We start from the raw sequence: 12,830 nt of genomic DNA, 5'->3' as shown, positions 1-12,830 counted from the left end.
GGAAATGCTTTTGGGGTCATTTCTAGCTATTAAGCTTTGTAATGCTCTTTTCCATATAACTGCGTGCTGCTCTCTCCTGAGCCCCCGATCTCTCCTGTTCCAGGGTTAGACTGGTGCGAGGATAACGGAGGCTGCGAGCAGATCTGCACGAGCAGGGTCGACGGGCCCCTGTGCAGCTGCGTTACTGGGACGTTGCAGGAAGATGGCAAGAGCTGCAGAGGTGACTATCTGAAGGGCTGCCTTAGGGAGGCTGGGAATGGGCCTGGGTAGATGGAACAGACGAGCAGCGTGATGCAGATGGGAAAAGGGATTCTTCCTTGCCAACCCCCCTTTAAATCTGTATGGAAAGACCATAGAAAAATAGTCCTGTCCCCAAGACACAAAGCTAAAAACTAGATCCAGATCCAGGGTTTAGGCCCCTCTCTACCATTAACCACCAGCAAAATTGAGAGAGAGAGAGTGGTGAGGAATGGGACTGAAGGGAACTGCTGTGAAAAGAAATGGACTTTGGAGCCTAGTGAAATAAATACGTGTGTTTCAGAAGCACTGAATATTAAAGGAATTAAAGAGGGAGGGAGCATTGTCATCTAGCAGCAAGAGCAGGGAGAGGGGGATTGGGAAGTCACAGCTCCTGGATTCGACGCTGATTCCCGGGAAAGCCATTCCTCCTCGAACATCAGCTAGATTGGGGTGCTTCCATTTATGGGTACCCAACTGGGAGATACCTTGGGACCTGATTTTAGCATGTCTCCGAGGTGCTGAGCACACACATCTTGTTGAGGTCAGTGGGAGCTGCTGGTGCTCAGAACCTCTGAAAATCAACTTCTTGGAATCTCAAATTCACTTGAGCGGGCACTTCTGAAAACGCAGGGCTTTCATCCTTCTGTGCATTGCTTTCCCCATTTACAACAACATTACCTTCATCACTAGGGGGCTTGTGTAGCACCAGGAGATCCTTGGACGAAGGATGCTAGTAAATTGCAAGGTGATACTATCACTATGACTCACACCCCGATCGGCAGACTCGTGCCGTCACAGTGTAGAAGTTCGTCCTTTTGAGACTCTCACGTTTTGATCTCTAAATGATACTGCCTTTGCTTATTTGGAACCGTTCTGTCTTTCTCTCTAGCTTCCAGCTCTTCCGTTGGACCTCAAGCCTGGCTCATTCTTCTCATCGTAACCCAGCTGTCACTATGGCGTTTTATCTATAAATCAGACCCAACCTCGTAATCAATTCAAGGCGTCTATTTAAAGTACTGTAATTTACTTACTCTGAATCCCTGTAGGATAAAAGCATGTGCCCCTAACTCACAACCTGTACCACAAACAACAACAAATGCTTTTAACTATCACAACGCTGAAGTCGGTTGCCTGGTACACCAATTTAAATGACGTTACGAGCTACTTTAATACAATGGGAGGTAACAGCAGCCAAAAATTTCAGGTATGGAGCCACAGGAGAAAACACTTAACCAAGATCTTCCCCTTTTCTTAAGTCTCTATACTGCCTTCTTCTCATATTCACTTCTGGCACCTCTGCTCATAGTATTCTCTCTTGCTGTGCAGTGTTTCCCTTGACTTCAGTGGGCTTTGGATCAGGCCCTAAGCTCCAGCTAAGTTTCTCTCCTGACTGCTCCCTCTAGATTTGCCTGTGCTAGAGAAATTTACTGGTGTAAGAACCAGTTTAGCACTTAGGGCACTTTGCACCCCACAACTATATTTCAATGGGGGTGCAAGAACTGGTTGGAGCAGGCTAAAAAGCAGATTGGTCTAAACCGGTTTGGTGCCACTGTGGAAACAGACACACTAAGAGGGTTCAACTAATCCACAAGGCGTTTTGATCTCCCCCAAAACCCACTGCTTCTGGGAGGAGTGCTGAGAATGGCGGGAGGTGAGGAAATGGTTTAGAACACCACTAGTGTGACTGTAGGGCCGGGGGGGTACCCGAAAAGGTCATCGCTTTCATTTCCTTCGGTAGCTCCCACGTGTCCCCTAGACATCAGTCTTCTTACCTTCAAACTCCTTCTCGGCCCCTCTTGCAACTCCATTTGAGACCCATGTTGCTCCTCCGGTTCTAAGCGTGTTAATGATCCTGCATAACTCCAGTGCTGCCTGTTCATTCTCTTCAGTCCTGTCTTTAGATCATAAGTTGGTCACAGCAGGAACATTTTCTGCTCCTAACCCTGTGGTTTTTTTTATTTTTACTTACTAGCAAACAGCCTGTCTGTCTGACACAGTATCAATAACAACTGTAATTGATCAGAGTCAAGCACCCATAACAATACCGCTCAGCTTGTACCCTGTCGTTCTCTCAATTGCAAAACAGCCATTAAATTCCATTGTAGCAACGTGCCTATTGAGAGGAGTGAATTGCCTCTCATGCAATTTAGTGCTGAGATGATTGAAAGGTTTGATACACTCGGAAATCTTAAATTTTTTAGCCCCAGCTGCTGTTTCTTTCCTCTGATGGTATCCGCACGCTGTCTGCGAATGACAATCGCTTTGTACCCAAAAAACAGCTTTTAAACATTGGATTTTTTTCTTGTTCGCATCTCAGCGAACCTTCCCCCCTTCCCCACCCTTTTTTTATTATATCAATCAGCCCAGTAATTTAAACATGTTTTATTCTTAAATAAACATTGTGTTCAAATATTCTCATTTCCTGGGTGCACGGAATGCTCATTTGTATTTAAAGCTGGGGCCCGACGGTCACGTGAACTTCATAGACGAAGATGGGGCTGATTCTTTTTTCCAAGTCAGAGAACATCAAGCTGGAAATAAGATGCATGATTTTAACACAGAAGGTAATTAACCATTAGAACAGATTGCCAAGGAATGTGGTACATTTTCCATCACTTGTTGTCTTTAAATTAAGACTCTCACTGTCTTTCTGAAAGATGTGCACTAATTCCACTACTGGGCTTAATGCAGGAATCGCTGGGTGAGGGTCTCTGGCCTGGGTGATGCACAAGTCAGACTAGATGATCACCATGGTCGGTGCTGGCCTTGGAATCTATCCCCCTAATGTGCTTTTATAAATGTTCTGTTCTCTGTAAAGCTCAGAGGTTGCTGAGGGCCCTTTTGCATCTCTTAACATGCGTGAATAGGCTTTCCTTCCTTGCGTCTTGTTTTAAATGAGATACCCACCAGCTGTGAAGAAGGCTGAAATCAACTCCATTCTCAGTAACTCTCCTAAGGTTCTGGCACTGGCTACCTTATGCTCTGAAGGAGGAAGCCTGGTCTAGTGGTGAAAGCAGGTTTGTGTTCAATGTGTGACCTTAGTCCACTTAATCTCTCTGTGCCTCAGTTGCCTCCAGTGGCAAAATGGGGATTGCCAATGCTTTAAGATTGCAGGGAAGGCAGCAGCTAAGTTGTATTCAGTGGAGGTGAGAGGGAAAAGTGGTGTTACACCCCCTTCAAGTCCTCCCCCAGTTCATGACTTGGCACAATGTAGAGAAACCTCAAGGCTGCTCTAAATTGCACTGGCTATTATCAGCCCTCTATAGGGCCCTTCTGCTACCTGAGGATTGCAACAGTGTTCTGTCTATGATCCTAAAGCAGGGAGTTACTTAAGCCAGCATTGGGCCTGCTTAACCCTGCCAGAGTTGTGCAAAGCAAGCAGAACGGGGAGGTGGGGGGGAAGGGAGGGAGAGAGGTGTCAAGATCTGGCTCAATATGTTTTTACTGCAGCAGCGTCCCTGAGGGAAAGATAAGTGCCTTGAAGGAAGAAAATTTCCAGTGTAGCACTCCCAAGCCAAATTGCTTTTAGGAAATGCAAACCCCTAAATCATTCAAGGGAGATCATGGAGTAGCGCCTCTATCTGCCTCTTTGCAATACCATGTCATCTAGGGAAACACAGGCAACTTGTATTATATGCCAGAACCTATTTTCCCAACATGTTGACAAATCTGGGAGGATAAGCTATCTCAGTGAAGTGTGGAAAGGCACATAACAGGATGGAATTGTCATGTAATATTTAGCGATCCTTCTTTTACTGCATGTGAATTCCTCTTCTGCAGTCTCATAGGGAGCCAGCTGTTGCTGGGCTCTGACTAATATGGCTCTTTTCTAGCAATGATGGTTTAATTTTGCATGCTGAAGTCTGGCTGCTGCATAAAACAGCAGCATAATAAAAGGACCAAACCTGCTTTGTACTGACAAAAGCAAGGAAAGAAAACAACCCTAGTTCCTGAAGTATTTGGCTGATGCAGCTACTTGCACTGTGCATTTTACAGTATACACTTCCCTTAGATAATGCACTAAGCCATTATACTCAAGTGACAGTGGTAACAATGCCTCTCTCTAATGTGTACTAGCTCAGCACAGAAATCCTTAGGGCTTGTCTACATTTAAAAGTTGATTTGGATTAAGGTAGGGTGTAGATTCCAAGTGCAATAGCTGTTCCTGAATAACTGCATGTGTAGACAAGCTCAATACCCTCCCTCCTTTCATTCCCAAGTGGGTGATGGCCTGGACTTCAACTCTTTTTAACCTTAAACCACACTGCTATGGGGAAAGAGCAGAAGTATTTAACTCCCTCCTCTCCAAAGAGATGCAAGCCTGGCAACCTAGCTGCAATGTGTTTCTTTGTTAACACCACTCCTACAGATAGTCCAAAATGCTCCCATGGGCAGCTTGGAGCAGGGTCAATGGAACCTTCCCTAGGGGAATGCAAACTGATTTTGTATTAGCTGACCTGTCCAGTCCACTCATCTAGTGTAAACAGAGTGGAATCTTTAACAGCAAGAACCCCAGTGCCCTCCCTGTTTTGTTCCCCTGAGCTTAACAAAAGGGGGGAGGGATGGGTGGCTGTTGGTGTCTTGGAAGAGACTTGTGCTACACCCTAGGAGCAGAGAACCCTATCCCCACAGCCCAGAGAGGACTGCAGGATTACTTAGTCCTGACCTCCTGCTGTAGTCTTTACACATTAGGTGGCAGCTCCCAAGGGGGTTTCTGTGATCCACCCTGTCACAGTGGCATAGTCTAGCAGGATCTGTGCACAGCCCATTGCTTTGAGATATGGTAGTGACCCATCCACCACAGGAGGGGAATGCCACTCCATGGAATAGGGAAAGAGTCCAGCCCTGAGCTCATCTGGTTGCTTCTTGACTAATCAGGTAGTTAAGAGGGTATTAAAAAGGGACCAGCAGAGCATGCTTGGCTTCAGCCCCAGCCTGACTAGTTGTTAGGGCTTGACAAACCGTTCTGGGAAGGCAAAGGAGAGCCACACAGAGGCGCCAAAAAAAAAAAAAATCAAGGCTCTGAGGGCATAAGCCTGAGCCAGCCACCACCTGTGTCTCAGGGGAATATCCCAAGGGAGGGCTGAGTGCATGGGTCCTAGCTAGATCCCAGGGGGAGGGAAGGAGAGGAACAGTCACAATAAGCCTGAGGGCAGGAGGTTATTGTGGCAGGGATGGGGGGGAGAACAGGAAGGGGAAAGGGTCTGAATTTGGCCTGGTGGTGGTTAAAGTGATCTACCTGGGCAAAGGGGAGGGAGCCTGGGCAACAGCAGGTAGAGAGTGTATCAGGGTTCCTGCCCTACTCTAAGGTATAGATGTGGGGACCTGCATGAAAGACCCCCAAAGCTTATTTCTAGCAGCTTTGGTTAAAAAGCTCCCCAAGTCACAAATCCTTCCTTGTCCTTAGAGTACTGCTGCCACCACCACCACCACGTGAGTAGACAAAGATTCAGGAAAAGGACCACTTTGAGTTCTTGTTCCCCCAAAATGTTCCCCTCCAAGCCTTTCCTGGGGAGGCTTGAGACTAATACACCAACCGCATAGGTAACCCAGGTGAGCACAGACCAGACCCTTGGGTTTTCAGGACACTAAAAACCCAATCAGATTCTTAAACAGAACTTTATAAGAAAGAAAAAATAGAAGCACCTCTAAAATCAGGATGGAAGGTGATTTTACAGGGCAGTTGGATTCAAAACAGAGGATTCCCTGTAGGCAAAACTTTAAAGTTACAAAAACACTGGGATAAACCTTCATCTAAGTACAGGGAAAATTCACAAGCTAAAACAAAGATACTCTAGTGCATTTCCTTGCTATTTCTGTACTTTTTAGATGCATCATTCAGTAGGAGCTGGATTAGTTGCTTGGTCTTGGTCTCCTGAGAGACCACACAGCACAAAGCAAAAACCTTCCCCCAGATTTGAAAGCATCTTCTCTCCTTATTGGTCAGGTGCCAACCAGGTTATCTGAGCTTCTTAACCCTTTACTGGTAGAGGGATTTTAGGCTACCGTTAGCTGTATGTTTATGACAGGGTGTCTGCCCAATACCAGGCTCAAGACCAGCAGCTCTCCTAACAGGCCTGGCCAGCACACACCACCAAGAGCCCAGACAAGCAGCAATTCAAGGGACACTAGCACCAGCTTGCCCTGAAGCCAAGCATCTGCCACAGGCAGGTATTGTTACCCTGGGACTAAGGGGCTAGTAGGGGAGGGTGCTGTATTGGACAAACAGGCATTATGCTCCTTTTGGTTGGGGGCCAGGATGCGTTGTGGACAATGTACTACTGCTGGGGTTAACTGCTAACTTGTTCTAGTGATAGTCAAATGACCACTGCAATTCTAGCCTGGTCCTATCTTGCATGTGGTTTGTTATTTTGGGGAAAGGGGGAAAATAATCCTTGCCTCCCTCCAGAAGAGGGGGGGAAGTGGGTTGGACCTGGCCAGGAGATGAGCAAGTTCCTCTGTTCCCAAGCAGGTGGGAGGGAACTCTATGGCAACACCACTGCTCCACCTGGGAGCCTTTAGCACATTGCACGTGGTCTACAGCTAGCAAGGGATGTGTTGGTGAAAGGGAGTCAGCTGTGACACTAGCAGTGCTGGAGAGGCCTGTGGAGTGGACAGCCACAGAGCCACCTAGGAACTGGTGTAAGTTTAAGTCACAAGAAATGTTGCCAATGAGATGCTCCTCCAGTGTTTTCAATGTATTTAGTTCTAACCCTTGTCAAAAGGGCTGTATGGGCATGGTTTGAGGGTTAGGAGACAGGAGTGTTGGGAAGAGTGTAGTCTAGACATCAGGGGCAGGGTTCCTGATAGCCGATTGAAACAGAGGATCAGGTCCCACCTCACCCCTTTCCTGCTGTTGCAGGAAAAGCTCCCTGCCCTCTAGAGAAGTGTTCCCCCTACGATGAACAGAGTGGGATCTGCTGTTTGGGGAGATGGGGGCTGGACAGGGCATGGATGCCTAAAATGGAGGTGAGGGAAACAGCAGTAAGGGAAGGGATTGTAAAGGGAATGCAGCTGGGATGGAATTGGGTGTCTTACAGAGGGGATGGAAGGTGAGGAGAGTTTGGAAGGGGGCATGCTGCCTCTCCTGTAGGGGAAGAGATCCTTGTTAGTGCCATTAAGTCTTAACTTACTGTGAGGATCTATGTCTACACTAGATCATTGCAGATACCAAAGCAAGGTCCAGTGTGGCCATGCATGTTTATAGCAAACAGATGGTCTAATTTCAGTGGTTTGGTCAAGTACAGGTGGCCTATGATCTACGGCAGGCCAGACCAGACGAGCTGGTGGTCTCTTCTGGTCTTTACCTCTATGGCTATGTGTTCCCATGAGAATGGAACCAGGCCAAGTATTGCAGCCCACAGGAAACTAGACCATTATGAGCCACAGGTAGAGAATAGGAGAAACTGAGGTGCACCTGTGCCAAGGTCCCCACATGGGCAGGGAAGTGTGGAAGTGAGATATACCCTGATAATTCTGGACAGTGACCCGCTCACATCCTGCAGAAAGTTTCTTCCTGCCCCCACATGTAGCAATCAGTTAGACTGAGCAAGAACCAGCCAGCCCAGCACCTGAGAATGCTTGGTGCTACCTCACAGCCCTGGCCCTCCCCCTTGATGGCCCTGATGGCTCAGAGGAAGAGAAGACAATATACTGGTGGAGTGGGGGGGATTGGAATATCCCCTCCTTGCTCCTGCTGATTGCTCCCTGAAACCCAAATCCTAAGTTTTAGGAACAGGAGACATGTGTTGAGCCCTGCCCCCTATCACTCCAAGCAGTTCCTTCATCCAATTGCATCCATAGATATGCCTGTCTCTTAATTCTCTTTAAATTGTTTGCCCCCACATCTCCTGTTGGGAGGCTGTTCCAGAACCTCACCCCTCCCATGGTTAAACCTTCTAACTTCCAACCTGAATTGGTTCATGGTCTGTTGATATCCATTTGTTAAGGCAGGGGCATTTACTGTTTAGTTCTGCAAAATGCAGCCTGTAAGGAATTCACCCAGCTACCTGAACGCCTCTTTCATATTCCAGCAGATCTTCCATGTCTTCCTCTGCCAGTTTACTTAGTTCTGTCAAGATAACATCTAAAGCCTGAAACACACAAGAGAAATCCCAGACTTAATATGAAAGAAATGTGGAGGTTGGGAGCTGATCTGGAAGAAAAAGGGAGCTTAATGCTTTCTTTAAACCAAGATATTTTAGTAAGAGATGCTAAACAAAGGAGACCTGACATACTGAAAAGATGGATCTAATTTTCAGAGATATGACTCAAACTACAGCTTTTGTTTCAGATTAACAGAAGAATTGTGTCTCTCTGGAGTAATCCAAGACAAAAGTAATATCCCTTCAGATTTGAGACAGTGAAGGAAGTCTTGAGAAATAAAAATGGGTAGGCACAGAATCTACAGATTAAGGATTTTAGGGTCTATTGTTCCTTTAATGTGGCAATAAATTTAAAATTGCTTCCTATATTGCCATCTAGTGGCTGTTTCAGATACAATAGATGTATATTGACAACTTTTTCCATCCTAAAGAAGCCTGAATTCATCCTGAAATTATGTGCAGCCCTTGGGCCTTAAAATTCCACCTGATCTACAGAGTGATCTCTACAAAATAATGCTGTGTTCCTGTCAAGCAAAGGTACCACCTTCTTGTGTACCAGGTGGCATTTTAAGGACTGTACTCTGGAAACCATGAAAGTGCCATCACTTAGCACCTGGGATGGAGCAGTGATGTTACGCAGGATATCTGGGCAATGAGATGGGCTGTGGGATCTTTAATGCCTGTGCAGAGAAAATGGGATCCGTGGTGATTGACATCACTTACAAAAAGTCTCCCGCACAGCTAGCTGTGTGATACTCAGTATAGCTGCCTCTGAAGGATAAAAGGCTGAATTGCAGTGTGATGTAACCTTCTGGAGAAGGACAAGAGTATACTACATGGGGAGGAGACACTGAGCACTCTAGGGGTTAAAAAGCATTCAGATATTAGTGGTGGTCTATCTTAATATGGGGGAGAGCAGGCTGGGATTAGCAGAAAACAAAAAACCATCAAGTATTGCTCTGTATAATCTCTTGCTGTTACATTTGCTCCTTTATCCTTAATTAGCCCTCCCATCTACCCTGGTAGTACATGGTGGGTTCCCCCGCCACTTTCCTTGCTGTACAGGGAGAGCTACAAGACGCAACAATTGTTGATGGTAAGTAACCTCAAATTCTTAGACGTTACTTACCACCTCGGTAAAAGCTTTTTGATGGAAATCTCCCAGTGGAACATTTTCAGAGGTAGTTCGCTGCTGCTCCTGAATGCTAAAGAACTGCCTGATGAGAATATCAAATATCCAACCTGGGAGAAGAAAAGAGGATTCAGGTAAGATGTTTGAGCAGCAATGTGGAAGACCCACATCTTGGAAAAAGCAGCAGCTGTTACTCTTTCTACTTGTGTACACACAGCATTTCCAGTCCTCCTTTTAAGGGCCTGATTCTGCATGCCTCTCACATAAGGTATAGGAAAGCAACCAGCACAGTGGTTCTGCTGATGTTAATGACATGGGAGATAGGTACAGTGACTAATAGGCTCAAACAATACACTGCAGTCATAATCCAGACAAGTTAGGCCCCTGAAACCTCCCACAAACCAAAGCGGACAATTGGGCCATGGTATCATTAATCATTTTCTATTACTGCAGTGCTTAAGAGCCCTAGTCTTGGACCAGGACCTGGTTGTACTAGGCATTGTACAAACAGAGCAGAAAGATGGGACCTGCCCTGAGAATAGTCTTGCACTCACATTGTTCACAAGAGCAGATTAAGTAGTGCCTTTCCTCTGAGCACCCTACAAACAATTGTGTGTCAAACACCCTGTGGTTAGAAGGCTAGCATACAGAGTTAGTGCCAGTTTTTGAAAAAGCCCTCTACTCTATGGAGCATTTCTGGTTTAATGATCATAAGCCATGCCTGTGTGGCTCCTGCACTGTAGCCATGCATGTTTGGGCCTGATCTTGTGGCTGTTAGCCTAGCGCCTATACTGACGCCGAGCCCTTCAACTGGAAGATCTTTGAGGCACATTTTACCTACTATACTGCACCCCACTTGGGTGCTAGTGCAAAATGAAAGTAGTGTTATGGATACAGATGACATGATCTGCCCACGGTGACAGTGAGCCAGAACAGAACCAGAGCAAGGAATAGAATCAGATGTCCCGTTTACTTCCTCTAGCCACTAATGTACACACCCTCCTGGTTTCCTTTTTTAGTGATGTTCTTCCAAAGATTAGTAAATGGGAAGTTCAGACCAAAGGATTACATGGAAGGGACAGCGGAGAGAAGTACCCCTGCAGTTTTAAGTTATAGGAGTTATGTAGTGGTTAGAGCTGGGGGATTACAATATTTCTCCCCCCCCAACTCCGCTACTGACTTGCTGTGTAACCCTGGCCAAGTCACTTAACCCTACTGCAAGTTATTTGTTAATCAGGCACCCTGCCATCCAGCTATATTAAAGGGTCAGGCCCAGAGCTGCTGTCTGATACTATTAGCTCATAGATTGCACCTGTTATCTGTAGATCTCAATGTATGGGGGAAACTGAGGCAGTGCCCTATCCACTAGGTCATGCTGCCTCCCTTGAGGAGGTAACAATACTTGCCCACGTCATAGAGGTGGTGCAAGGCTAGCGGTCTTCAAACTGCATGTTGGAGGCTCACATTGAAGGTGTTAAATAAGCACCATGTAGGATGGTTTAAGAAGTTGCAGAAATTGCTCCTTCTCAGCTGCTCAATACTCACTGAGTAAAACCACACTGGAGTGCTCCTTCCCCCAAAATCCAGGGGGATACGTACTAGTCATTCCGATCAAGTGCTCCAGAAGAAAGAGGTCAATAAGTTGTTTGCTAGCAAATGCTGTGATCTGTGAAAGAAGAGACGCCTTAATTACTTTTCCAAAGGAACAGTTTTGTGGCAGCTGTTCATAACCTTTCTTGCTGCTCCTGGAGACAACTGCCCATTCTGCCTGCTGTGCTCACATGCATGTAAACAGAAAAGGCTACAGAGCACTGACTTGGCCTAAAAGGGCTGCCCAGAGCTTGTTTGAAGTTGCTTGCAAAAGCATCAGGCTCCCTGGATTATTTAACACCTTCTGAGTTCAGCCACTGAGCATGGTGGCAAGCAGGCAACACCCTCCTAATGCCAGTCCCAATTCTGGGGCTGATCCCTGGGGGAAGCTGTAGCAGCCTTGGGACCACTTATGGACAAAATTCCAAATACGACTTCCCCCCTGTCAAAGTGTTTCAGGGAGACACTGATTTTTGATGAAGTTGCATCAGAAACCTACCTTGTTTCCACCTTGGTAGAGAGACCAGAAACTGAGACACCAGGCCTGTGACTCCTTGCCAGCCTGCCCGGTGAGCTGATGGGGAGTCCTGGGAGTCAGTCTGCCATCTGGACTGCTTTGGAGTCAGGACCTCAGGGCCCACAGCGCCAGGGCAGCCTGCCTTGTAGATTCAATTGCCCTGGAGCCAGGGTTCCATTCTTTTCATGGAGGATGTTCAAATTTAAGGTTTGTTCCAATTTCAGAACAAACCCCCAATAATCAAAATATTGAACTCCTCCATGAAACAGAATTGCCTCTCCTCCCAGCTGTGTGTAGCACTGAAAAGCTAACAGGAGTGCAGACATGCCCCACCCAGACAGCCCCCTTGCCCCTGAAGACACCAGCTAAGCAGGGCCCTGGAGAAGGCTTGGCAAAAGAATCCACTACAGCTGCTCTGTGCCACTGAGGGGCAGGAGACAGACTGCCCCACAGTAGCGGAATTTTCCACCGGCAGGTTAAGCCATATCACTGGATGCCACAAAGCTCTCCGAAGAGCTGTCCCATGCTCTCCTGTTTGCTAGAAACGTGAGCAGCCCTGGTGTAATTCTGAGTCCCTAGCTCAGACATGGACAATACAGCTAATCAGCTGGGAGCCCAATCATAACTAAATCTGAGTCAGCTGTGGGAGGGGTGGGACAAAGTGCATCAGCCCAGCACCAAAGGCCAGGAGTGTCATTTACTTACTGAATGCAGAGGGGGCAGTAATGATTGCAGCCTTTGAAACCAGGCTAAAACAGAAGTTATGGGCTTTGTGGGAAAGTGAGCAGGGGAGGTCTGCTAGCCCCGATACAGAAAGACCATGACAGCCCCTTCTGGCTTTTAACATCTACGACTCGACCACCAGAGCAAATGTTTGCATCATCCCTGAAGTGAGAACCATGCTCAGCAGTTTGTCTTCAGTCACTAAAGGCAACTGGAGCATACAGATTTGTTCAACTATTGGAAGTTTCCTCTAAAGGGCATGCAGAGCAGGGAGCACCAAAGGTAAGCAGCTCATGGCTTGGTAGGCAGAGGATCACTTTAACCTTTACAAAAAGGTCAAGCCCATTCCCAGGTGGCTCACCCTCTGGAATCCTAGTGTATTTGAGGGCTTCAAAGTTGCACTGTAGAAGAGGGCTCTAGTCTGGGAGTGGAGCTAGTTTTGAACTGCCCTGTCTCCTCCAGGCCAGTTCAAGAGTTCGCTGGAGGAACTCTCATCATGCTCTTCCTCTCCTGTGGCAGAAAA

General features: G+C 46.9%; 2 protein-coding genes across 5 annotated transcripts in view; one reads left to right on the top strand and one right to left on the bottom strand.

The window, feature by feature from the left end:
• LOC117868478 (tubulin-specific chaperone cofactor E-like protein) overlaps window positions 1-2,044 on the top strand; it is a 103,780-nt gene extending 101,736 nt beyond the window's left edge. Inside the window, exons 30-31 of the mRNA XM_034754428.1 lie at window positions 104-220; window positions 1,130-2,044. Coding sequence (XP_034610319.1) covers window positions 104-220; window positions 1,130-1,230 — 218 coding nt within the window. The 3' untranslated portion in view covers window positions 1,231-2,044. The remainder of the gene's footprint in view (window positions 1-103; window positions 221-1,129) is intronic.
• Window positions 1-12,830, bottom strand: part of LOC117868479 — a 37,629-nt gene that overhangs the window by 3,034 nt on the left and 21,765 nt on the right. For 3 of the 4 annotated variants that reach the window (XM_034754429.1, XM_034754432.1, XM_034754433.1), the window contains 4 exons: window positions 11,023-11,143; window positions 9,475-9,587; window positions 8,250-8,333; window positions 2,013-2,135 (listed from right to left, as the gene is read on the bottom strand). In XM_034754429.1, the coding sequence (XP_034610320.1) occupies window positions 2,013-2,135; window positions 8,250-8,333; window positions 9,475-9,587; window positions 11,023-11,143 (441 nt within the window). Of the gene's footprint in view, window positions 1-2,012; window positions 2,136-2,607; window positions 2,772-8,249; window positions 8,334-9,474; window positions 9,588-11,022; window positions 11,144-12,830 lie in introns of those variants that run through there. The other variant, XM_034754431.1, reaches the window with a different exon arrangement.

This window comes from Trachemys scripta, chromosome 21 (genome assembly GCF_013100865.1).
Source record: "Trachemys scripta elegans isolate TJP31775 chromosome 21, CAS_Tse_1.0, whole genome shotgun sequence".
In the NCBI taxonomy this organism is placed as follows: domain Eukaryota; kingdom Metazoa; phylum Chordata; order Testudines; family Emydidae; genus Trachemys; species Trachemys scripta.
Note: the sequence above shows the minus strand (reverse complement) of the source record. Positions and strands in the feature narration are given on the sequence as shown.